Below are 25,656 nucleotides of genomic sequence, written 5' to 3' on the forward strand. Positions count from 1 at the left end.
GTGTACAGTAAATCATCGATACAATTTATGGTCTTTTACCGAAAGAGGCAAACATAGGAAAATATATATATAGAAAGTAAGTTTACATAACAATTACAAATTGCATTGAGAATTGAGCGGAGAGCAGGGAACAGCCATCCACTCGTTTCATACAATGGACTTACCTATTTTTGTTATGGCAGAAACGCGCTCAAACGTCGACTCTGTGGTCGTGTGCAGCGTGGTCACAGTGTCGCCAAGATAATCTGTCGCACGAGCAGAATCAAAATGAGATTAATTAAGGTTTCAAGTCAAAGTTTAAAGTTTTGCCATCACTTACCACGCTCCAAGCTGATCAGCTCCGGCTCCTCGTTCTGCTTATCGATTTTCGTGTCGCTGGGTGTGGGCGGTGGAGTCTGGGAGTCTGGAATATCGCTCGCTGAAAAAGTTAGGAAAGTGAGTAGGTAAACTCGGTTATGGGTTAACATTTCACTAGGGTTAGCTACCGATTTTTTTGAGCTCATCTGATATCTCAATGACTCCCGCGCTCATCTTCTTGCTGATCGTCTCGCCCACAGACTTGCAGAACTCGGCATCGGTCAGGGATTTACGTGGCTCCATGAACAGGGGAGCACTGAGGCCCTCCTCTTTGATTAACTCACTCAATGGAACAGTGGCTCGTTTGTCAAAGGTATCGCTATCGTACTCAGAAAGTTCCCGGACCACACTCGGCAGATTTTCCGGCTTCTGGGTAACGAGAGCGAACTCCGGTTTGGGTGTTTGGAAGAGCGAAGCATCTCCAATCGGTGCCGCCGACTCAATGCCATCGCCTTTGGACACCGTCTTTTCTGGCAGAATCGAATCGATGATTTGCGGCAGTACTGATGGCTGGATAACGGGATGCAGCTGTGTTTGCTGTTCCATGCTCAGGAAGTCAGCGGTTAGCTGACGCTCGTGCAGTGGCTCCTGCTTGGTCAGCTGCTCAATTGGTTTCACTTCCTCCTTGATCAGAGTTTTCTCTGGCTGGGACTCGGTCTGCATTTTCTGCTCAACCAACTGCTCAGCGGACTTGATAACTTCCTCAACCAGAGCTTTTGCGGGCAGCGACTGTAGCTGTGTCTGCTGCTCCATGCTCAGGAAATCGGCGGTTAGCTGACGCTCAGGCAGAACCTTCTTGGGTTGCTCCTCAGTGGGCTTCAGTGCTTCCTCGACCTGTGTCTTAGCGGTTGGCTCCGTTGGCTTCACAGCTTCCTCGGTCAGGGTCTTCCTGGGCTCCACCACAGGTATCTTGCTCGCAGGCGGCAATGGTTTCACTGAGATCACTGACTCTGGCTCAGATGTTGTTGTTGATGTTAGACTGGATTCAAGATGTTGATCGGTTGCTTGGGGAATGCTTGGCAGTTGGCTTTGCTGCTCCATGGTGAGGAAATCGTGGGTGAGCTTGCGGGTGTCGGCGGTAACTATTTGCTCTTCGATCATATGGAATGTTTCGACTACTTCAGCTATCTTTTCCGCCACTTTGTCCTCTTTGGGCTGCGCATGTGCGAGCTTTTTGTCTTCGATTGTGACCGTCTTTTCCATTTTGTGGGCTATCTCCGAATGTTTCTCAGACTTCACAACCTTCTCCTCTACCTTGTGGAATGTGTCAATCAATTCGGAAACCTTCTCGGTGAGAGTTTCTGCCTTGGCGGCAACCTCTGGCTGTCCAGCTGGCTTGTCCTTGGCCACCTCTGCTCCCAGGCCTGCTGCTGTCATAATGCTGGCCGTAGAAGCCACCACATCGTCCAAGACTTTCGACTCTTTGTCGATGGTCAGCTTCTCCACTGATTTTCGTGGCTCCACCTTGGGTATTTTGCTAGCTGCTGGCGCAGCCTTGGGTTCGGCGGCCAACTTCTCACCCTGCAGGAAGTCGTGGGTCACCTTCCGTGTGTCCACCACATCTATAATCTTTTGGGCATCGCCCGCGGAGGATTTAACTGGTATTTTGGAAAGGGGCTTCTCGGGTTTGATCTCGGCTGTCAGGTCGCCTTCGACTTCCGCCACAGCACGTGGGGCTGCAGTCGGCTTCATGGACTCCTCGCTTGGCTTTCGCACCAGCTTGGGTATTTGGGTCTTTGGCTCGCCACCGTGGAAGTCATATTTGACCTTTTTCGCTTCAAATTCTGCGATTGTGTCTTCGATGGTTGTGCTCTCGACGATCTGCACGGTCTTGACTTGCTCTTGGGACACTGTCTTGGCGTCTTCCAGATGTTTAATGGTCTCACTGACCTTCGTTGTTTCGGGCGCCGGCTGGCTGGGTAGGGTTACGGCAATGTCTTCTGTTTTGGCGCTCTCGAAGGAGCTAATTATGTTCTCCACCTTCTTGCTGGCGATGTCAGTCACTTCGCTGATGAAGTGCTCGACCTCCTTCACAGTTTCCGGCGTGACTGAAGCTATGGGGCTAGTCTTCTTCTCCTTCACCTCCTCAACAAACTTTTCGTGCACTGTGGCCGTTGTCGTTGGTAGTTGGCTGCGTTTCTCCATCTCCAGGAAATCTTCGGTGATATCCCGTGCCTCCTGTCGGGTGATGGTCGTGGCCCGAGTAAAGGTCACTGCATCTTTCTCCGTTTTTTCAGCAGAACTGATGTCCTGGACAATCTTGTCTACGGCGTCGGGTGATGGCTGTTCCTCCTCCTCAGAGCTGCGGCCGGATGACTTGAACTTGTGCGTCAGCTCCTTGTCGAAGTCGCTCTTGCTCACCTCCGTGGAGTCCATCTTGCCCATCTTCATCTTGATGACTTGTTCGGGCACACCCGCTGTCTTTATAATCACATTGTCGGCGGGGAGCTGCATCAAGATCTCGGACTCGTGATGCGCCTTCTTATCCTCAATGAGACTCTTTCGTTTGATTTCGGTTATTTCGCGGGTGATCTCCTTCTTTTGCGTTGAGGCCGGTATGGAACGCTCCATGGACAGGCGCTTGACAATCTTCTCGCGCCTCTCGGCCACCGTCCGTTTGGCTTGTTCCTCGTCGGACTCGGACTCCTCGACTTCCTTTTCTTCGGCAGAGTACTTGACTTCTTCACGTTCGTTGATCTGCTGGATTCGCTTGCCTGGAAATATCATCAAGAGAGAGATTACTATATACTGTCTGATGGAGTAAGACTTCTCTACTTACTTTCTCTGCGAACCAGCTCTTCCACAGATTCCGAGTTCTTCATGATGTCCGTTTCGTCGAACTCGCGTGAGTGTGAGAGTCTTCCACTCTTGCACTTTTTCATGATGTCTTCTCGGCCGATGTTCTTGAGTGCCGTCTCCAGGGATTGTATGTCGTAGTTTGGCTTGTCCTTGTACAGGCGGATCATGCTCTGTGCCTGCCTGGCTATGCTGTCGGTGTTCTGGTTGATAATCTCGTCGATCTCCTCCGCGTTGATGCCGATCTCGGGCGCCAGTTGTATCCAGTCCTTGCCCAGCAGATTGGACAAATCCACAATGCGAATGTCGCCGATGTAGTGGTCGTTCTGGTGCTTGCTCAGACTGAACATGGAGGATCTGTAGGCGGAAGTCACGCGGTCGGAGAACGCTGTGGTCGAGTCCGGTATCACAGCCTCTGGCAGCACGATGTTCAGTATGCAGATGGGCTGCTGTGGTGGCTCGCCCTTGGCCACTTTGGGCTCCTTCATGAACAGGGTGCGGCCCACGATATCCGCATGTTGATCCTTTACACGCACTGTGAAGGGCAGACGGTTCTCGCGGAAGGCCTTGAACTGGAGCTGCAGCTGGTCGCCAGACTTGGTGACTGGCACTAGGTTGCCTGCCATCTCAATGTACTGTGGCTTGCCTTCGAGCACCTCCACATCGCGACTCTTGGCCACCTCCGTGTAGAGCTCGTGCTTCTCCAGTGTCTTGTCCTCGCGGTCATCGGTCATGCAGAAAACACGCAGACGAGCCTCGAAGGGTTCAATCTTCTTGGCGAACACCACAAACTTGGCTATGAAGGGTACATGAATAACTTCCCTGAAAGGAGAATGGAGATTATAGATACACATGGAGACCAATCCACTGAGCGCACTCACTTGTAAAGTTCTGTGGCCATCTTGGTGGCATCCGAGATGTTGCGGCAGTCCATTAGCCAGAAGCGAGCCGATACAGTGGTCGTGAAGGAGACACAGTCGTTGACAAAGGTCAGCGGCGTGGAGCCAGTGACATCCTCCCATTGGGCACGAGACGGTCCGCCTGATCAGGTAGGGGGTAGACGGTAGATGGGAGACGTTCAGTTATGTTGCACACAAACACCAAGGACACAGCATATGTAAATGGGGTATACGCATAGACTACATATTGTATGTAAAAACTCTTTGAAAACTCTACTTTTGTCTCATTAGCAGATTGAATATTGAATTCCAAAATTGTTTCAACTAATTTCACAAACGAAAGGATAAAATTAAACTCAAAATCTTGTTCAGAGACATAGAGAATTACGATTGAGTGTGTGTGTGTGTGTGTGTGGGTGTGTTAATTACAAAGCATTAATATGGAATAGGAAAGTAGTATTATTGTATACAGTTAGAGTATTATAGTATGGTAGAGTATTACAATTGTACGAGTATTTAGCGATAAGTATTGGAAATATTAGGTAAGTTTCTTCATTTTTAGGATGTAAATATGGATGTGTGTTTATGTATGAAGTATATGTGGAATATGAAATATGGAATGCGTGATCTTTGACTGAGTGTTTGTAAGTAGAGTTGTGGGTGGACTGTGGTGTGTTGTGGTTGAGTGTATGATTAGATGAGTGGCACTTTGATTTCAAGCATTTTTGGTTATTTAATTAGTTTATTAGGGCTGTAGCATTTACAGAGGTACGAGTACTAGGGTACTTGTTGCGCTTACATCGAAGCCGTTTCGAAACAACATGCTTAATACTTTGGAAAAAACATATTTCTTTGGTTTCTCTTGAATGGTAAATAAGTGAGCGTGTCACGTGTTTCTTGTTGTAAATGTGTTCATAACAAACGAAAGTCCCAAACCAAACCAAACGAAACAAAATCAAAAACAAATGAACAGGGAAATCATACGATTGGAAACTTCAACTGACTTCGGGAATTTTAGTAAACTGTCAACTTTTTATAATTATATTCAGATATATGTACATATATCGTTATTATCGCTTGCCAGAGCCTTTAGCTTTAGCTTGACTTTCGGTTCTTCCTCTATAGTTGATATTTGTTCTGTTTCAGAAAAGTTCTCTTTGGTGCCACAAACAGTAGAAATTCAAAATTCGAAACTGATTACTCATTATTGGTTATTTTGTTAATTTTTTGAAAAACATTTATACAATATTCTGCTTTATGTGTAACGCGAAATAAAAGCAAACAACATAAACGTTTAACAATCTCAACAAATAACAACAAATAACCAAACAACAATCAGGTGCACAACATTCCAACTGAAATGGTACTTCAAAATGAAACGTAAAGCTGAAAAGCCTTAACAATCAGAAATGTATGTTTAAGTTTAATATCATGTGTGTGAATGGAGTTAGAATGAAGTCATAAACCAAACAGAAAAGAACCAAACAAATCAAGGTAGTAGATCTGGCGTTTAGTACGGTTTCAATGGCCCAAAGAGCAACTTTATTTGGCAATTAGTTAGCTTACAAAAACCTACAAAAACTGTTGAATGAAATTGTGCAGTTTAGGTATCGTATTTCGTATATATTTAGCAATAAACCGCGTGCATTCAGAAAGTCGCTTAGTAGTTCTTTTTATGGTATATTATGGGGAGAGATAGTTACAGAGATAGTTAGTAGAAGGCGAAGACGTTTGCATCACAAGCTTAAGGTTCGAAAAAGTACGATAAATTGGAAAACTAAGCTGCTTGGAAGAGCCGGAAGCAAAATCTTGGCCCAGAGAACTCTGCCAATGGGAGTGGGGTCAAAAGCCATACCCAAAACAGAAACCCAAAAGATAATCCAGAGTTTCTGGTACTTGCTTAAGTCGTAAACCCAAAGAGGCAGCGAGACACGAATTGAAGCAAAGAACTAAATGAAAATCAACAGAAAGAGTACAACCGAAAACTGAATAACCAATGAAAAGAAAAAATTCAATGAAAATGAAAGTCTTTGAAAGCAAAGAGAAGTTGGAAAACAAATGTATAAAATATTTGCAATAGTTGGTTTTAACAAGAGAATTTATCATAAATAAAATATGCAGAATTTTCAAATTTTTTGTCAAAATTTCTTTCTTGGACTTTGTTATTTGCCTTATTTTCGCAGCACAACTTAATTAATCATTAAGTATTGTATTTTATTTTGTTTGGCATAGAACGAAACAACTAAATATGAACAAATAACGATTTGATAGTTTTTAAACAGTTTCAATTTGAAACCTCATACATGTTTGTGAATTTCTGAATTTGTATTATTTATTTTTAGTATTTGTGACATTTGAGCCATTGTTTTAGTTACCTTTTAGAGACCTTTTCCGAAACACACCTTCAATGGATTGAGATAAACAGAACGGAATGCGTGCACACATATGCAATGACGCATTAGTACGAAATTATAGAACAATTACATAAATATGTTTTCAATCAAGAATTGAAATTGAAGTTTGTTTGGGTTTTGTTTTGTTTTTTATTTGTCTTTGCTCAACACTAAAATTATCATCGAAAATCAGGAGAACTCAACTGAAACTTAAACGGAAAACGGTAAACCGAAACGATCGAACGAACGCAAAGAGTAACAAAGAGAAGAGTAAAAGAGTAACGGAACAAACACCGTTAGGCACAATGAGAGTAGGAGGAGTTAGACACACTGAACATGACATTGAGGTAAGAGCGGATTAAGTGTCACAGGAAGAGTTGTATTTGGTTGGTTGTAACTGTAACTTCTTATCTTGTAGTGTCGTGTGGGTGTTGAGTGTGTGTTGTGGATGTACATGTATGAGCGTATCCGTGTCTGTATGTTAAGGTGAATGACGAATGCTCTACAACTGGTCTAAGATTCAAAGATATTACTCGATACGATACGATGCGAGGCGGGGGCGAGGTCGAGGCATGGCGTGGCGGGGCCCTGCCGGAACACCCGAGAACAACTTGTAGCATCTACCACACAGACAGTCAAGCACAATGGATATCAGATGGGAGAGACCTATACATACTAACAAATTGGACCAAATTCGCGGAGCCATCTCTGATAATGCTCCCTAGATCTTTCGTTCTTTTGATAGTTTCTTTTTTGGCAATTTTTCTCTGTACAACAATATGCATAGGTACTTGGGTTGGATATTTTAAGTAGTAGTATATGGCATGTATGGTATTTATAGAGTACTACTTATTAGCACATGAGTTACTTTAATTCTAAATGTTATAGACAACTAAAATGATCAACGAAAGCAGATACGAAATCAACTCAACCAAGGCATACAGTATACACTCAAGAAATCATAACCAGGAATGAAGTAAATGAAGGCCTGAGATATAGATAGAGAGACAGAGAGAGAGAGAGAGAGAGAGAGACAGAGAAGGAGGTTGTAGGTTGGGGGTTGAGGAGGATCTGTACTGGTAAACATCAACTAACGTAATGTAAATGTAAATGTAAGTGGGGGTAGGTATACTCATAATAGTTAGAATAACTGCTTGGATCACATTTTACAAACAACACAAAAGATCGGATGGCGAATCGGTAACAGCTACAACTTACCTGTAATGGAGCATAGGAGCCGCAGGGTTGGCGTGTTGCCCGAATACTGATTGATCATCCCCTGGCTGTGGGCCTTCGGTGCCGGCATGCTGAGTGTGATGGCCTTGTGGAACTTACGGCGGCGCGGCTCGACCGTCACTATCGGCGATACGGCCACACCGCGACCCAGCAGCTTGGCGGTTAGATCGGGATCGACCGGCTGGGCCTAGAACGAGAGTGTAACGAATTTCGGATTGGCACAATAGACAAAAATCGATTTCCCGGCCACGCATACTCGTTCGTATACGCATACGCATACAGTATGTATCAAGTACATGAGATGAACATAAATTAAAATTCAAACATAAATCCATAACAAAAACCAAGTAACTATATACGAAATATGCGCCTCTCGTTTCTCACACAACATGAAATGAACATATTATTAAACTATTAAAATAAAATGAAATGAGTCTGGGGCTTAAAGGGTGAACATTCTCGATTCAATTCGACCAGCACTCGCCTTGGCATTTTTGGTGGGTCGTGTCTTTTGTTGTTGTTTTTGTACAATGATTATTCAGTTTGATGTATTATGCATATCCTTTTTCGTATTCATGGTGGTATTGAGCAATTGTTTCAGCATGTTTCAGTTAAAATACGGTATAAGTTAACTACAAACGATAACAATGTTCAAGCCCATTTATGTCCCAATAAATTTAGTCATCAAAAAAACTTTGACTACAACTGAAGAATATTTTAAAGAACTTAAAAGCTTTATACAGCATTTATACAGAAATAAAAAAATTAAAACGGAAGAATATTCAGGAAGAATTTAGATTAGAGATAGTAAAGTAGAGAAGTAGGTAAAGAGAAAATGCAAATAAAACGTGCGAAAAGTTCGAACTCATGAGTGGGGGCCATTATAAAATCGTTTTTTGCTTACGATGCGATGCCGCAAGGCCAAAATGTTACAACTTCGTTTAGGCACTTCGAACCGGGACCCAATTGTAACTCTCTAAGTATTCTTCTTTTTTTTTTACCTCTTTTTAGATTTCGCTTTTAATATATTATGTTTTAGTTTTTGGTTTCTTGTATTCGATTTGAAAAAGCAATTGAATTGAATGAAAAATGAATCAAATGAAAAGTAATTAAAACATTTTCATTGGCATAAAGTTTTTGTTGAACTAAATTTATTGGGTAGTACTGCATTTCAGAGAAACTTGTATAATCTTATGCATAAGTGGATCATAAATAATGTATGAATAATAGTTTATAGTAGTTATAGCATATTGGTTAATGGTATCATAATATTTTCGATATCGATATTCATTGGACATTCTCTTGGACAATTTCTTTACGCGATCGTTACAGAATTCGCACTTGATCCATGATCAAAACCAATAGATTCATATATGTTTATAAGTATTATTGAATGTCACTATCTGCATAGCATCTTTCATCTGTGATTAGTTAGCAAGAGGAAGCCGATTTCGCAATGGCTCCACATAAGCTGAGTGCCATAAAGTTCTTAAGGTGTTTCGATAAGTTCAAAGTGCACATATTTCATAAATAAATAACATTTGGATAATGTTTTGGAGTAAGGCATGCAAAGGCCACTCACAGTTGCCGGATTTACACACTCAAAGGCAGGTCCTTCACTGTGAATCGCCTTTGCATGGCGCTGAATATTGATTTTACGAGTAAGTACAGGTGCATACCATCTACCATACTTCTACACAGGACTAAGGGGACTCGGGTTAACATAGATGGTTACTGGTTACTGGCTATTGGATTTTATCTTTGATTATAAATGCGTATTTTCTACTTTGGAAAACGTATTTTGCATTCTTTGGAGTTTGATTTTGATATTCATTTCAGGGAAGTTGTAGATTAAATGCACGATTATATATGCTGACCGATAACGTATTTCGTATTTAGTATAGATATATTTCGACCAAATTTTGGCCTGGTTTTTCTTCTTTGTTTTTAGTTATGTGATTTACCAGATGAGCGAGAAGCGCTTCTTCTTGGGCACATGATTGACGCTAATCTTGCGTAGCTTCTCAGGCGCAACGCCTTTGCGCGGTTTAAAGAGGTTTACCTGTAAGCCAACTTTGATCTTCTTGGTGAGGGCTCCCTGGGGGAAGACGGCCTGCACCTGCGGCACCACGGTGCTGGATACCATGCCGCCCTCGGGCCCAATGGCATGCACTTCCTGGCGAATGCGCGAGACGACGGCAAAGTACTGGGGAAAGTCGTAGGTGACAAAACGGCACACATGATTGCCGGCCTGCTCCTCCAGTTGGGCGATTTCTACACAGGAAAGAAGCCACGTTATAGTCAAGCACAAAGGTACAGCCAGGCCCACTCCCCCGGACTCACCCTCTGGCTCGAAGCACTGCTGCAAGACGTCGTGGATGATCTCCTCCGAGTTGTCGATGGAGTGCTCGCGCCAGGTCTCGCCATTGTCGGAGCGTAGAATAATGATTTCGCGCTCCTTGCCACGTAGCGAGGCGAAATGCGGCACCTCCATGACCACGGGGCCAATGAATTTGGTGGAGCATGGACCTAGCTCCAGCACGCGACTGGCCAGAGCCTCGCCCTCCATCAACTGCGGCGGATGCATGGTCCGCTGTGGCTTCACATACCGACAGGTGACCCGCGTCGGCTGGCAGGTGGAGCGCGATGGAATTATCATGCGCACGCCGCTATGGCGACAACCGCGCATGGCTCCGCCTCGTGCATCGACCAGGAAGGAGACCAAGAAGCTCTTCCAGCTCAATTTCCGGCTGCAAGAAAATCCTATTAGACACTAAAACTCGAAACACAAATCTATTTTACTCACCCCACATGCGGCGGCTCATCGAGTCCATGGCCGTTGGCTATGTAGACGCCATCAACGGTGGCCTTGGGCGAGTTTCCGTATACCTGCGCCTTGTGTGGACTGATCACCTCCTCGCCAATGGTGGGAGGCACTCCGCCGGCATACTCAGCGCTCTGGGTCATGCGGTTGGAGTCCATGCGCTCGTCGCGGGTCACATCAATGGGCAGCGAGTCATCGCCTAGGGATTTCATTTCATCAACGGTCAGATAACGGTATGGTTGATCTGATAGCATATTGTCTTCGCCTATATTTTGGATATTCGATTGGTTTCGATTGCGTTGTTTTCGAGGCGATGCGGTTGCGGTTGCGGTTGCATTCCATTTCGTTTTGATTTTAATAAAGCACAAGACATTCCAATTGGCCATATAGTAGCGTTGATTGTTGTTGTTGTTGTTGTTGTAGTTGTTGTTGCAGTTGTTGGTGTAGTTGTGGTGTTATAGTTGCAAGAGCGAGAGGGCGGTGCATTGAAAGTAGAAGAATGCAAATGAGTTTGATTTTAGTTATACAATTTTGTATATATCGACATGCTTCATTTGTATGTATAATTGTATAATCGTTATATGTAAGATTAGTTGATATAAGGATGATATAGTATGTAAAGCTAGCATGACCATTAAACGGGAGCATATATGTAGATTATTACATTGATACAATAGAGCTTGACAAAGGATTTACATGGGATACACAAGTATGTACGAGTAGTAGGTATATTTCATGCCATGGTACGAGTAAAAGCAAATACGGGGATCATTTATTTGCATCTGAACGCTGACATTTAAATTAAAAGACTCGCTTATTATTTCAGGGACATTTTGGGCAACAACATCCATCGATTGGCTGTACAGTTGTGGTTCCAACGGACTGACGAATATTACAATTAAAATAAAGAAAGTTCATCGAACAATATAAAGTATGGCAAATTGGACGAAATAAAATGAAACATTTAAAATTCACAAAGGAAACAATGACAATTGGAAAGTGGTGGAGTCTCTGCACTCATTTGGTTTACAACAACGGCAAGAATTAATTTATACATTGATACAGTTCAGCCCCATATCAAGTGCTATCGTTTGATGGTTAACTTTGGTGATCAATCTCGGTATCCAATTACAGCCAAATTAGTGCACTTGATAACGGCCAGTGGGTAAGATACGAATACGATTACGAGTAGATTTAGGAGTTACGAGTTGTTGCAGTTGCTGGGCAAGGCCTTGCCAACTCTGTGGACACTTACTGGTGACATAGAGTGTGTCGCTTTGGTAATACGGCATGTAGACGTGAGCGTCTGGCCGTTCACTGTGGCGTTGACTGTGGCTGTGGTCAACGCCAATGCCGTACTCGTAGCACGCGTCCAATTCCCAGTTCGTGTGACCTGACGGCACACATGAAAGCGGGTGGATTCACTTAAGTCTAGGCATAAATCTATGGGCATTGGGTGTGGTCGTGGTCTGTATGTGCTGGCGGACTAGCATGGCGCAGGTGTAAATTGGAACAAAGTGTAAAACTATCAAGAGATACGTACCGCCTTCTTCCTCAGAGTCGGACATAAACGACTCGTGCATGGCCTCCGGGGCAACGACACGGTACTTCTCCTCGGTCTGTGCTGGTGCGGCGCTCGACTCATCCTCTGTGGTGATGGACTTGAGCGAGTCCAGCACACTGATGTAGCCCAGCTTGCGGGCAATGTTCAGGGCTGTCTGCCCGTTGACGGTCTGGGCATTGGCATTCGCCTTGTGCTCCAGCAGTAGGTTGACAATGTGGCAATGCCCCTGCTGTGCGGTCTGATGCAGAGGGGTGTAACCAATCAAGGTGGCCGCGTCCACGTTGGCTCCATTTTGTAGAAGGAAGCGCACCATGTTGGCCTGGCCGAAGTGCGAGGCGACGTGCAAGGGCGTGAACCCAGCTTTGGTAGGCATGTCGATGCTTGCGCCGTTGCGCTGCAGAATCTCGGCCACATTCACGTTGTCTTCCTGGGCGCACAGATGCATGGGAGTGAGGCCGTTCTTGGCCGGGTGATTCAGGGCTGCCTTGTGCTCGATCAAGAGGTTGGAAATCTCAGCATGGCCCTCCTGGCTGCTCAGGTGCAGCGGAGTGAAACCGGCCTTGCTCTCGGCATTGGCCTGGGCGCCGTACTCCAGCAGAGTGGTGGCAATGTCCATCTGGTTTTTGCGCGCCGCAATGTGAAGCGGCGTGTGTCCGTTCTTGGCGGTGGCATGGGGGCTGGCTCCCTTCTCGAGCAGCAGCAGGGCCACCTGCTGGTTGTTGTAGTGGCAGGCCACATGGAGCGGAGTCACGCCATTTTTGCCCTGGGCGTCCACATCAGCCTCCTTCTGCAGCAGCAGCTGCGCCATTTTGATGTGTCCATATTTGGCCGTCAGGTGCAGCGGGGTGAAGCCCTTCTTTGTGGTGGCGTTCAACGCAGCCCCGTTCTCGATCAGCACGGCAGCCACCTGAAGCGTGGTGAATGAAATTGTACATTTTACCAAGGGATTACCGAAAAATGCGCGAAATGATTGCAAATGGCGACAACATGTGCAATGAACTTTCGAGTGTGACCAGATTCTACAAAAATACTGAAAAAGCAGACAAATAATACCATTCTACAAAAGAAAACAAGGTGGCAACATTTATTGGAAAAAAAAGACAACAGAAAAAGAAGAGACAACAATAATTGGTAATACTCATAAAAGTCGATACAAAAGATAAAAACGATACTAATGCAACGGAATATAAGAACTGATAATCAAATGAAAAACTCCTGATGCCGTATCCAAAACAATTGCATCAGATAGACAGTGTCGATGTGGTCCGTGATCTTTTTCGCAATCAATTCTTTTACCTCATCCTGTCCCTCCTTGGCGGCAATGTGGAGCGCCGTGTACATGTCCTTGGTGGTGGCATCCACCTGAGCGCCGTGCTGCAGCAGCAGCATTACGATGTCAACGTTGCCCAGTCGGCTGGCAATGTGCAGCGGCGTCTGCTGCTCCCGGGCACGTGCATCCACTTGGGCGCCGTTGCGCAGCAGAATGCGAATGATGTCGGTCTGGAATGAGCAATGTCAAAATTGAATTCAAATATTATCGTTTCGATCAGTGTTCAGCTATCGATGCTTGGATCTAGTCGATACCAGGTACCAATCGATTCCTCGAAGCTTCGACAACAAGGCATCGAAGCCGAGACGCCACCGTTCTTTGATTTTTGTGAATTTTTGCGAAACCTCAAGTCATTCACCGTAAAACTAAGTGGAAATGTTCATCCCAAAGGCTAATCGCGTTGCTATCTACGAGTCCCTCTGCAAGGAGGGCATCATGTTGGCCGAAAAAGATTTTAAAGTCCAGCACGAGCAGTTGAAGTCCATTCCCAACGTGCAGGTCATCAAGACCATGCAGTCGCTGACTTCACGCGGCATCGTCAAGGAGCAGTACAACTGGCGTCACTACTACTGGTGTGTGACCAACGAGGGCGTCGACTTCTTGCGCCAGTATCTTCACTTGCCCCCAGAGGTTGTGCCCGCAACCTTCATGCCTCGCGCTCGCGCCCCTCACACTCGCCCGCGCGCACGTTCATCTGATGCCAAGCCACGCGGCGAAGACGAGGACCGTGCGGCCTATCGCCACGGGCCACCCGGCGCCAACAACACGGACAAGAAGGGAGATATCGGACCCGGCAGTGGCCAGTTTCACTTTCGTGGCGGATTCGGACGCGGCAAGCCCGCCTAAGCTCAACTTTTTGGATGTACAAATAAAATGCACAAAACTTTTGTGAAAATTCCCAAACAAATTTTTGTTGTGTTCAAAGATCTCACCTGGTTGGCACGCGCTGCCAGATGCAATGGCGTCTCGCCACGCACAGTGGGCACATCCGGACTGGCGTCGTGTTGCAGCAAATAGATGACAATGTTCATGCAACCCATGAAGGCGGCCACGTGCAACGGTGTGAGGCCGCTCTCCGTGGTGGCGCTAATGCTGGCGCCGTGACGGAGCAGCAGCTCGACGACCTTCAAGCGGTTCTTCTTGCAGGCAATGTGCAGTGGCGTGAACCCGTTTAGGGCACGAGCATTGGCGTCGGCGTTGCGATCCAGCAGCAGCTTGGCCACGCGCACATGGCCGCAGTGAGCCGCCACATGCAGAGCGGTCAGATAGTCGACGGTGACCTCATCGACGGGCGCGCGATGGTAGAGCAGGATGCGAGCGGCATCCACATGCTCGCCCTGGGCCGCCATGTGGAGGGGAGCCAGACCGTTCTTGGTCTTGGCGCTAATGGGGGCACCGCGCTCCAGCAGCATGTCCACCACCTGCTCGTGGCCCGAGCGGGCGGCACAGTGGAGCGGCGTGAGTCCATCGCGGGTCTTGGCCTCGATGTTGCCGCCCTTCTCCAGCAGCAGCGAGACCATGTTGGTTTTGCCCCACTTGGCAGCCACGTGCAACGGACTGATGTTGTGCTTGGCCGAGTAGTTGACATCGGCGCCCTTCTGGATCAGCAGGTTGGCTATGTTCTGGTTGCCATAGTGCGAGGCAATGTGCAGCGGGGTGAAACCCGACTTGGAAGTCACATCCGGATTGTGGTCGTTCTGTGTGGTGGGAGGAGGAGACATTAGTAACTCTCTACTTTACTTTCCATGTTTGTGAATACTCACATCTAGGAGAAGAGAAGCAGCCTTGACGTCGTCCTTCTTGGCTGCAATGTGCAGAGCCGGCAGACGCACCTTTCCCCGCGTATCGCTCTCGAGGAGTACGGCCACAACCTTATCGTGGCCCTGCTGCATGGCCACGGCCAGCGGCGTGAAGCCATCTTCGGTAGCCAGGCTCTGGTTGGCGCCGTTGGACAGCAGCAGTCGCACCACAGCATCGTGGTTCTCCTGTGCCGCCATGTACAGGGGCGTGAATCCATTCTGCGACTGCACATTGACGGAGGCACTGTGCTCCAGCAGCAGCTTCACCACCTCCTCCTGTCCGGCCAGCGAGGCGATGTGCAGCGCCGTGTTGCCCTTCTTGGTGGCACTGTCCACAATCGCGCCGCGTCGCAGCAGCTCCGAGACGACGTGTATGTGGCCATCCTTGGAGGCCAAATGCAAGGCATTCAAGCCGTTCTATAAAGGAAATAGGTTATAGATTAGTGTTAAGCTGTGCTAAGTCATGGGCCAGCTGCTATTACCGCATTGCTGGTGTTGATGTCAATGTTGTTCTTCAAATGCTCGAGGACACGCTCCAGATTACCGGCCCGAGCAGCACGCAGGAAGGAAGTGTTGCCATCGCCCTGCAATGATAGGAAACATTTAATAAGATCAATTGGAGGTGTACTAAGAGTGTGCTGAAAGCGCCCCAAGAAAGGTCAGTGATTGCACAATAAACAAACTATGTTACAAATATATTTCTGTACTTTATTTTGCCAGGAAAAGGTCAGCTAGAATTTATAGTCTGGCAACATATCACCTGCAATCCCATCCATCTTGGCCGTGTTTCCGTTCAGCTGCAAATGGAATGGTGAGCCGGAGTCTCCTTTTGGAAGTTGCGTGCCACCTGCGCATCCATCAACGAGCGGAACAGGGAACTTGGGGAGTTTTATTGATAGTTGCCATGTAGCCGTAACCTTCGTTGCGCAACTCCAAGCGGGGTGCCGCGAACTTGCACCTGCACCTGCCCCAGCCAGCACTCGGTGACGACTCAAGTTCAAGCTAACAGCGAAACAGCGACGACGGTCAAGGCGAGGGGTCAACATGGGGCGCAGGTGTAATTCGGCTTAATGGCCACCACCCTCTCAGACCCTCGGACCCGGCCACCCACTCGCGAACACAGCTGTCGATTTTATCGCACGGCACTCGCGTTTTGTTTATGTTTTTTTTTTGTGGAGGGTTCTTACGCCCCGCCGCTTCCAGTGATTCAACATCGAAAGTGACGTCATGTCACGGCGTTTTGCGAATTGCAACTGGAAGGTTTCGCACTGGAAGGCATTCAGCCGAAGCGACGCCGCTGTCGATGCCGACACCGCAGCATAGACACCTCGCCAGACTCGCTTCCTTCCTGCGTTCCATTCGAAGCTGTTGCAATTCAAAGGCGAGGGCTCGACCGACTCTGGCCCCTCCTTCACCACTAAATGCGGAAGTTGGGGAATGAACCAAAGCCGCCTTTTCAGACTCATTTCGTATGCCCTGAGCATACATACTCGTATGAGACAGAATTCAAAAGAAGGTTATTTTCGACGACTGCTTCCTGGTGTCTGTTTGCTCAACCCAAGAGGGGCCAGTGGCACTGGCAGTGGAGGGAGATCTTTAGAGGACTTGGGCAAACGATAGCCAGGGGCGAGGGCAAAAGTTCAAAGGTGCTTGCCTCACCATTGTATAACGAGCTGCTGCTCCACACTCGCACTCGGGGCGCAGATTGGGTGCTTGAGTCAAAGGAGTGGAGAGTTTGTTTCCTTCAAGTGGATTTGCTTTCAATTTGTGTGTGGCAAAATGGTCCTCCAAGTGGCAACATAATCGAGAGCCAAGTGGATCTCATTATAGGAGCAACAAAGAATCAGTTACCGAAGTGCCAGATGAGAGAAAAATGACTCATAGTATGGATTTTTGTGCCCCATCTTGTCGCGACAAATGTCGCATGTCATCAGCGCCGCTAACCTAAATCTTCATTACCTTACACTACGGACACACGCACGTACCACACCCAGTTCCGCTGGTAGTCGTGCAGTTCCGCTCCCCACACGGCCACCAACAATTAACTATTTTTAGCCTATTGTCCCAGCGAAGATCGTAAACGCCCCACAAATCAGTAAAGGAAGTCGGAAAAATCAATAAACTTCTGCAGTTGGTGGCCCCAAAAACGGTTGCAGCCTCAAGGTCTTCACTTGGACAGGGACATCTGCACTCTAGCACCCCAAGAAAGCATCAAGGCTCCACTTAAACATAATTTTTAAGACATTTTTTTGCTTGATTTAATCCGATTTTCAGCCCAGACAACGAAAAATCAATAATGCGCAAAATGGACGCCAACATGGCTGCCCCCACAGTCGCACAGTTGGCCCGAAAAGTCTACGAACGCTGAAAGGTAATTGGGATGAAACTCTGATGGATGGGTTTACCTGAGCTCCATTTTCAGTGACCATCTTTGCCAGTGGAGAGAATGTGTCCGCTTATGATAAACCTTTCCACGTCTGCGATTTTCTTTCTGGGTGTGTAGAGTAATTGTGTAAGCGGCGGCTCTCGCGTCGTCAATGTCGTCACTGATTAGTCATATTTTTGTTCTTTTCACTGGGCAAGGCTCAAGGCGGTGCGGAGTTTTCACTGGACTCCTTTCAGATTCTTTCTCTGAATATTAAATGCACTCGTATCGATTTTTCCTTGGACTTTTATGTAAGCAATATGTACACGAGAAGTGCAAGGGGTGTGTGCGAGGGTGTGTTGTATTATGTATGTGCACGAGTGTGTGCGTCAGTGTACTTGTCGCAGTAACTGTGGTGGTGTCTCTGTATCTGTGTCCGTGTCTGATTGGATTCCCAACTGGTCTCACACACACACACAGTCCCTTTGGGGTTCACGTTTATTTTCGAGGAGCAGTTGGCAATTTGCTGCCGTTTTCTTCAATGTTCAACTCCAGACTGGATGCGTTCGACCAGCGAAAAGTCCTACCTAGCCGTGGTTGGAACTGTCGGCAATGCCAGGATTTCGAAGGACCTGCGCACTCGCCCTTTCCAATTGGAAATTGGAATACATTAACGCCAGGGGTTGCTGCGCCTGCTTCCTGGAAATTGAAGTGGAAGTGGCAGCGGAAACGAGAGGACAATCACTAACCCACCTACCCTCCTCCAAGAGGCACGTGCCTGTTGTTTTTGTTGACGTTCTCATGGATGGTGTGGAAGCAACTCACTCGCACGTGCTTTAAAGGCAGAGCCAACATTAAGCCATATCATGGGACTGTTCTGGACGAGATTTATTGTTTTTAAAGACTTTTGAGTGAATGCAGGGAAGTGGAAGAGAAATCATTAATTGGGGGATTAAATGAGACTTGGGTTGGGTTTCAAAAATAGCAAACCGAAGGATTTTAGCACATATTTCGTATATCCCATAAGCATGGTTAGTTTTTGTATCATAAGTAGTATCTAATACATCTGAAAACTAAAGAAATTTAGCAACAAATCCATAATCTTTTTAAGATTCCCGCAACCTTAAACTCTATTTTGTTTGTAATTTGAGAAGAGTGTCAGGCACTAAAGTTTCCATAGAGCAAACAACATGTGTGCTTACACAATTCCTTAATCTCTTTATACAGCCATGGCATGGCTTGGGTGTAATTGTAACTATCCCAACAAGACCCGCATTAATCTTACACTCATTCGCAGCACAATTACCAGCCCCTCCGCGCAGTAGTGGCATTAAATTCCACCAACACATTAAACTAATTAGCTAAGTACACAGACTAAGCATCATACAGTGGACCCACCCAGACCCTGTACAGCTTGGTGCTTGCACCAGGGTCCGAAAGTTTTGTTGACTGAGCGTAAACAAGGGCCCGGCGTATGGCAAACACAATCCACAGTTGGTTGAGGGGTGGCAGATGGCCGAAAGAGCTAACTTCCAGGGTCGGCACTCTCTTTCTTCGCCGCGCAGACGCAGTCAATCATACTGGATATTGTTTACGAGTTGTATTTCCCGTTTCGAAGTCACTTCGTTTTCGAAAATCACACACCCAACATCCCCCAACCAGAGGCCGCACTGGAGGCCACATCCCAATCAGATGCGTATGCATTCCCGGTCACGTTGTGCCCAGTAAGCCAAGTCACACCACGGCACGGCACAAATTCAGTTGTGTTCTTTACTTCTGGTTGGATTTCTTTGTTCTCCAGCAAATTAGACAGCAGTGCGAACAGGAAGAGGAAATCCACCCCTGGTCGGGGATTGCAAAAGCAAAGCCATCCCCCGGGCTAACGATTGCATAAAATTGCATTTGAAATTGCATCGTGACCGGGACAAATTACACCGGAAAATAATGAGTGTGTGCGTGAATCACGTTGCAAGCAACTAAGTAGTGGGAATACCAGTGGGTGGGTGGACGTGGACCAGCCAAACCGCAGGCTGGAGCTGGAGGCAAGGTGCGAGGCACATTTTGAATTTAATTAAAGAGTTTCCACTGTGTGTTTTCCACCCCGAAGCCGCAGGCTGGCCTTTATCGCTTGGCCAAACATTGGCTTGTTTGTTTTGGGCCAGCCAAAGGGGTTTCGGCCGCACTTTAAAGCCCCGCGAAGCCAGGGGGTTGGCCACAAGCCAAGCCAAATTGCATGTTCGCATGTCACCTGGCTATTCAAAGATGTTTATGCTCTTTCGGGGGCTGGTTATTGTCACTTCGGGGGTTTCCTGATTAATAATAGACTAAGGGTTTAATTAATCTTTAGAATGGGGCATGCCTGTTGGCCTCTTCAATTCGATTGAACAACAACGCCACGGGCCTTGTCGGATGGATGGATATTTATTAGGCCCACTAAGGGATGGCTCAATTGATGGACGTATGGTATAGATTATTTATTAGCAATAAATTCAACCCCAGAGGAAATATTTACTTATTTTTGGCACAGTTTGCAGAAGAACTTTTAAAGGGAAAATAGCTGCTACGGATTGAAATAAATTTTTGACTAACAAAAAGTAAAAAAAACATCCGAAACCGAAAAATATATTCCACAAATGGATCTTCATTGTTTTTTCTTAAAAGAGCATTCCTAATTCGATGTTGTTAAAAGTTTTGTTTTGCTCAAGTTAATGTTTGCGTTGTCGATGGGGCTGGCTGTCGCCTGCGGTATTACATTTCAATGGCCGTCGTCCGACCCCTCAGAATATGGCCGCGCCAGGAATGTGCTCGGGGCAATGCCTTAAGTAAATTGCCAGCCAGCCAGCCAGCCACATAGTAGACGGAGGGCTGATTGCCCATAATTTCTGACGACCTTAAAAAACGCAAGTCAAATTGGGCACGCCAAAATGTGGCAGGTAATAGAAGGCAGGCTGGGAAGGGGCTGGGGGCGGAGATAATGGCAACATTTGCACCGCGTTCAGCTCACTGCACAAAAATTATGAAATTGTAAAATTCGCACGATTCGTTGTCGTTGGCCAATTTGGCAGTCACAATATTTATATTTATAGGGCAATGGCCAGCATTACATAAAAACGAGTCCAAGGTGGCTCCCAAAAAACTTACGCCCAAACTCTGCAGCGATGGGAAGCGTTTCTTCAGAGTTTCCATTCCAGCAGCACATTAACTTGTGGGCCAATAAATAATTGATATACCCCGAATATATTTATATTTCTATATATATTCTGTCTAGAGTGCCTCACGCGGCAGCCGCACCGAAATCAACACACACGACGAGCGATTCGAGTCGTTTTCTGAATTATTTTCGAATGCGACCCGTCGGACGATAAACCCAGAACAGAAAACAGAACAGAGCAGAGCAGAGCAGACAAGACACAACCGAAAGAGTGCAAAAATACAAGAAAAAGAGAACATTTGGAGGTTCTGCTATTAATAAACCAAACAAACCGAAAAACATATCAAAAGAGCTTTTCGCTGTTTTTTCGGCGTGCTCTGCGAAGCTGACAAGGATTCTATTATGACGTTGGAGTCTAATGGATATTTGACTGCCTTTTAACGGTGGCGATGATGAAGTTTGGCTTTGGAGCCGCAACCGCCTGCAAGACGTCAGCTGAAGCTGTTAATGCTGTTGCCCCCCGGCAAGGACAAACGGAAGCGCACTGGCCGGATGACTCAGCCCTCGGTTTAGAGCCAGTCCAAGGATTACTATTGCGTCATTGTTCAGGGTACTCGAGTGGGTTGGGCTGGCTCTACAGATGGCAACAAGGTGGCCAAGAAGTTTGTGCTAAAACTTTTGATTAAACATATGGGAATGCGGGAGCCAAATGTAATTATTTTCTAAAAGTTGATTATTAAAAGTTGACCCAAGAGCACACCACACCCAGACACCCACAATTGGCTCAATGATGTAAGCTTACCGCACTGTGGTGTCCTGTGGGGCAATGCTCGTGCTTGTCATGATGCTTGCTGGTGGGTGGTGCTGCTGGCACCCCGCCTTCGGTGTGATGGAAGACCACCTCATGCTGATGGTGATAGAACTCGTAGTGGCCAGGGTGCTGCTCCGCTGGCGGTGATGCCAACTGGGAGGGTGGACTGTGATGCGTTTTGGCGTGGCCAGAGTGGGCCGTGTGATGACTCGAGTGCTGCTGTCCAGTATGACCAATGTGCGGAGCAAGTGGAGCATGACCAGTTGCAGCAGGAGCATGAGCAGCAGCAGCAGCAGGGGGGTGTGAGCTATGTCCACTCGTATGATGCGCTGATGACTGCTGTTTGTGCAGATGATGCGGATGGGAGGAGGGTGAAGCAGAGCTACTGTGTCCTCCGTGGTGTCCATGCTGGTGATGATGATGGTTGTGGGTGGGCGGCGATGGCATGTTGTGACCGCTGTGTGGCAGATGCGACGAGTGCTGCACACCCACCTGATGTCCGTGGTGGTGCGGTACATGACCTTGCGACGCCTCCATCAGCGTCGGCTGAATGTGTGTCACGAATTGGGCCATGTCTACACTGGGGGAGACCTTCAACGGCTCAACTGAAGTTAGAGTCGGAAACCCTAGTGGGTTTGCACTTAGTACGTAGCTTAGATAACACTTGTTTAATTTTTCACTGCTCTACGAAGGAGGTTGGTATTCCGGAGTGGGAGTGGATACCAAAAAAACACACTCACAGCACACACAGCGCACAGAGGGCAGGGCGGACGTGCACTTGGACGCGACGGTACGACGGCAGCAATGGTGGAGAGTCCTTTTGCTTGGCGCTTGGACAACCTTCTCGCAGAAGCAATGTCAAATGACTGACTGCCAAGCCTAGGCCAGACCCAGCCAGATCCCAGTGGTGGCTTAGATGCGACGGGACTTTTCTCCTTGCCCCCACCTGCGCCTGGGCACCCGAACCCTGCTTCGGCTGTGGGTCGGGCCTCGTTGGCGTTCCTCCTCGTTTTCGGGGTTCGTCCTGGGCTGGTGGAAGCTTTAACCGGACCCAGTTTTATGCGCGTAGCTGATAAGAGATGCTGTGCTTATGATGCCGCCCGCCTTCCTCGTTGTCCCAGTGATGCTGATTTAATGGACTGCCACATCCATATGCGACAATTCTCGCTGCTTCTCGATTTTCTTTCATCTCCAAGTGTGTCACGGACTCCTCCCGCTCCAACCACAACACTGGAGGGGGTCCCCGTCCCTTGTATGTTATTTTTAACGCTGAAACAAAAATATCTTTTAGATTTCATCTATTTTTATGACAGCCCCAAAGTATGGTGTACGCATTTAGAGGCACAGGTGGAGATTGTTTGAACAAAGAATCACAAAAGGCACAGGGTAGCTGGCAATACTCATGATTACATGATACTCATTATACTTAAGTACTAAGTCTTCTAGGCTTTGGAAAATACCCGAGTTGAGTCTTTTTATTGGGGCTCTTTTACGCTGAAAAAGTGCACCCAAACACCAGTGAGTATTCGGCAGATGAAAAGCAGATCCTTTGCAAGATCATAAGTTGTTCTAAAATAAACAAACTTAATACACGATCAACTGCTATCTCTCCGAGACCGGTTTCAGTGCATGCCTAATATGCCTTTTCTTTTGTTCTCTGCACACAAAACTTTCGCTGCTTTACGTTACGTTTTGACCGCTAAAAGCTTTGTCGTACATGGCGACATTCAATGAAGCTTTTGTGAAGCTGTTGTCAAGCTTATGCCGTAGGGTATTTCGAGTACTTTGACTGTTCCAAAAAGGGGGTGTGTCACTTGTAGTTTGGGAACTTGTTTGGCATTCAAACTGGAAATTAATGCTCTATTAGAAGCAATCAAGGGCCCACACTTGCGCTCAATTTGCCATGTAATATGGCACAAGTATGATTACTTTCAAATAACATTTCAGAGAGCTTTCTAGGCCATGTAGCCCATGCAGAGAGAGGCACAGCATTCATCTTTTCTTATCGTTCAGACTTATGTGCATATGCCACACATGTGCAGGGTATGTGCCGACATTAGACATCAGAGTCTGGTGTCTGGTGCAGCTTTTGCCTCTCTGCCAAAGCAGCGCCGCACAGCGACAGCGACAGCACAGAGTCCAATGTCCAAACTAGCTGGCATTGCCTCGCCGGCATATTTGCCCAACTCATTTGGATCTCATTTCTCATTCCGCGGCGAAAACTCGACGAACGTGCAAGCAAACAAGCGAGCAGAAAGGCGACCTAGTTTAAAACTTAATATTATTCGTATATTTTCGTACGGAATTAGAGTCCGCGTAGACCAATGGCGTTCCTCAACAAGGTGAGTGCAGACAAGTGCAGACTTTCCACGATCCCCGCCGGCGCATAGGGAAAAAGCAAAAGCGTAGGAGGAGGTGCAAAGTTCTCATAACCCGATGACGCCAGCAGAATTGTTGATCGTCTCTGCATAAACAGATTTCTATTTTTTTGCTCCCTCCTCTTATCTCTGTGTTTGTTCGTGTACTTTGCCCCCCTCTGCGATTATTAATAGTACCGTTATATGGAGCAGCTTTTGCACTTGAATTCGAACTGGAATCTTATTGTCAATTGTTGTTTGTGTTTTTTTTTCCCCCCCCTCTCTCTATGTAGATTGCTGCGCCAGCCCTGCGCCAGCTGGTGGCCCAAAGTCGGTCCTATGCCTCCGTGTCCCAGGTGTCGCCCAATGGCACTTCCTTCGCGCTGACGGAGGAACAGGCTCAGCTGCAGGAGATGGCACGCAAATTCACACGCGAGGAGATCATCCCCGTTGCCGCGCAATACGACAAGACCGGCGAGTACCCGTGGCCCATCATAAAGAAGGCCTGGGAGCTGGGTCTGATGAACAATCACATTCCCGCGGATATTGGCGGCCTCGATCTGGATGTGTTCACCACCTGTCTGACGGCCGAGGAGCTGGCCTATGGCTGCACCGGCATCATGACTGCCCTGGAAGCTAGCGGACTGGGTGTATGTCTCCACAAATCACAACCAAGTTCAGCAGCTTCTACATTAATTTTCTCCATTTTCTTTATAGCAAACTCCTGTGATCCTCTCTGGCAACAAGGAACAGAAGAAAAAGTACCTGGGCCGCCTGCTCGAGGAGCCTCTGGTGGCCGCTTATGGCGTGACCGAACCTGGCGCAGGTTCCGATGTGAATGGCATCAAGACGCGCGCTGAGAAGAAGGGCGACGAGTACATTATCAACGGCCAGAAGATGTGGATCACCAATGGCGGTGTGGCCAACTGGTACTTCGTGCTCGCCCGCACCAATCCCGATCCCAAGTGCCCGTCCAGCAAGGCCTTCACCGGCTTCATTGTCGAGCGCGACTCTCCCGGCCTGACGCCCGGCCGCAAGGAGCTGAACATGGGACAGCGCGCCTCCGATACGCGTGGCATCACCTTCGAGGATGTGCGCGTGCCCAAGGAGAATGTGCTGATTGGCGAGGGAGCCGGCTTCAAGATTGCCATGGGCACCTTCGACAAGACCCGCCCTCCAGTGGCCGCCGGCGCCGTCGGTCTGGCTCAGCGTTGCCTCGATGAGGCCCTCAAGTATTCCCTGGAGCGCAAGACCTTCGGTGTGCCCATCGCCTACCATCAGGCTGTGCAGTTCATGCTCGCGGACATGGCCATCGGTGTGGAGACCTCGCGTCTGGCGTGGCGCCTGTCCGCCTGGGAGATTGACCAGGGACGCCGCAACAGCTACTACGCCTCCATTGCCAAGTGCCATGCCGCCGATATGGCCAACAAGATCGCCTCCGATGCCGTACAAATCTTCGGCGGCAATGGCTTCAACAGCGAGTATCCCGTGGAGAAGCTGATGCGCGATGCCAAGATCTATCAGATCTACGAGGGCACCTCTCAGATCCAGCGTCTCATTATCTCCAGAAACATGTACGAGGCGGCCAAGGGCAAAGCTTAAGTTCCGATGCTCAACTTACATCCATTCACCTCAGTCATACTCATTGTAGACCAACACATTCACAACAATTCGATAAATAAAAGTACAATTATAGTTACATAAACCCTCGGGGAAAGTGGAAAGTCTGCCTGCGAATCTCTTGCCTCAAGTAGATCAAGATCCGGCCCGGCTC

At 47.4% G+C, this 25,656-nt stretch overlaps 3 protein-coding genes across 5 annotated transcripts; 2 read left to right on the forward strand and 1 right to left on the reverse strand.

The window, feature by feature from the left end:
* Positions 1-25: 25 nt before the first annotated feature.
* Positions 26-22,176, reverse strand: LOC117587381 (ankyrin-3). 3 transcript variants are annotated; one of them, XM_034278031.1, is made up of 17 exons: positions 21,517-22,176; positions 15,681-15,782; positions 15,163-15,615; positions 14,332-15,096; positions 13,366-13,569; positions 12,049-12,976; positions 11,761-11,898; positions 10,488-10,770; positions 10,025-10,431; positions 9,744-9,955; positions 7,664-7,868; positions 6,428-6,454; positions 4,035-4,194; positions 3,137-3,975; positions 486-3,071; positions 320-418; positions 26-245 (listed from the first exon to the last, which is right to left on the reverse strand). In XM_034278031.1, exons 1-17 carry the CDS (start codon positions 22,096-22,098, stop codon positions 148-150), a joined length of 8,088 nt encoding a protein of 2,695 aa, XP_034133922.1. In that variant the 5' UTR covers positions 22,099-22,176; the 3' UTR covers positions 26-147. The 3 variants fall into 3 exon arrangements, with proteins under 3 accessions (XP_034133922.1, XP_034133923.1, XP_034133924.1); XM_034278032.1 differs by lacking the exons at positions 26-245; positions 320-418; positions 486-3,071; ... (3 more) ...; positions 7,664-7,868; positions 11,761-11,898 and having other exon boundaries at positions 8,816-9,955; positions 21,517-22,134; XM_034278033.1 differs by lacking the exons at positions 26-245; positions 320-418; positions 486-3,071; ... (4 more) ...; positions 11,761-11,898; positions 21,517-22,176 and adding an exon at positions 17,604-18,129 and having other exon boundaries at positions 8,816-9,955.
* LOC117587382 (40S ribosomal protein S10b-like) lies at positions 13,733-14,301 on the forward strand. Its single transcript, XM_034278034.1, has one exon. The coding sequence runs from the start codon at positions 13,775-13,777 to the stop codon at positions 14,243-14,245; it is 471 nt and encodes a 156-aa protein (XP_034133925.1). The 5' UTR covers positions 13,733-13,774; the 3' UTR covers positions 14,246-14,301.
* A 1,537-nt stretch (positions 22,177-23,713) lies between the features above and the next one.
* LOC117586861 (probable medium-chain specific acyl-CoA dehydrogenase, mitochondrial) lies at positions 23,714-25,587 on the forward strand. Its single transcript, XM_034277156.1, has 3 exons — positions 23,714-23,867; positions 24,176-24,532; positions 24,600-25,587. Exons 1-3 carry the CDS (start codon positions 23,850-23,852, stop codon positions 25,482-25,484), a joined length of 1,260 nt encoding a protein of 419 aa, XP_034133047.1. The 5' UTR covers positions 23,714-23,849; the 3' UTR covers positions 25,485-25,587.
* The last annotated feature ends 69 nt before the right edge of the window (positions 25,588-25,656 follow it).

Source organism: Drosophila guanche, unplaced genomic scaffold (genome assembly GCF_900245975.1).
Source record: "Drosophila guanche unplaced genomic scaffold, DGUA_6, whole genome shotgun sequence".
Taxonomy (NCBI): domain Eukaryota; kingdom Metazoa; phylum Arthropoda; class Insecta; order Diptera; family Drosophilidae; genus Drosophila; species Drosophila guanche.

Excerpts from the sequence above, each read along its gene's own strand:
- LOC117586861 (XM_034277156.1), top strand. Across the intron at positions 24,533-24,599 it reads TGGAAGCTAGCGGACTGGGT|CAAACTCCTGTGATCCTCTC; the intron begins GTATGTCTCCAC and ends TTTTCTTTATAG.
- LOC117587381 (XM_034278031.1), bottom strand. The coding sequence starts at position 22,098 with ATGGCCCAATTCGTGACACACATTCAGCCGACGCTGATGGAGGCGTCG. Across the intron at positions 15,616-15,680 it reads ACATCAACACCAGCAATGCG|AACGGCTTGAATGCCTTGCA; the intron begins GTAATAGCAGCT and ends TTTCCTTTATAG. Across the intron at positions 15,097-15,162 it reads CTGCTTCTCTTCTCCTAGAT|AACGACCACAATCCGGATGT; the intron begins GTGAGTATTCAC and ends CCCACCACACAG.
- LOC117587382 (XM_034278034.1), top strand. The coding sequence starts at position 13,775 with ATGTTCATCCCAAAGGCTAATCGCGTTGCTATCTACGAGTCCCTCTGC.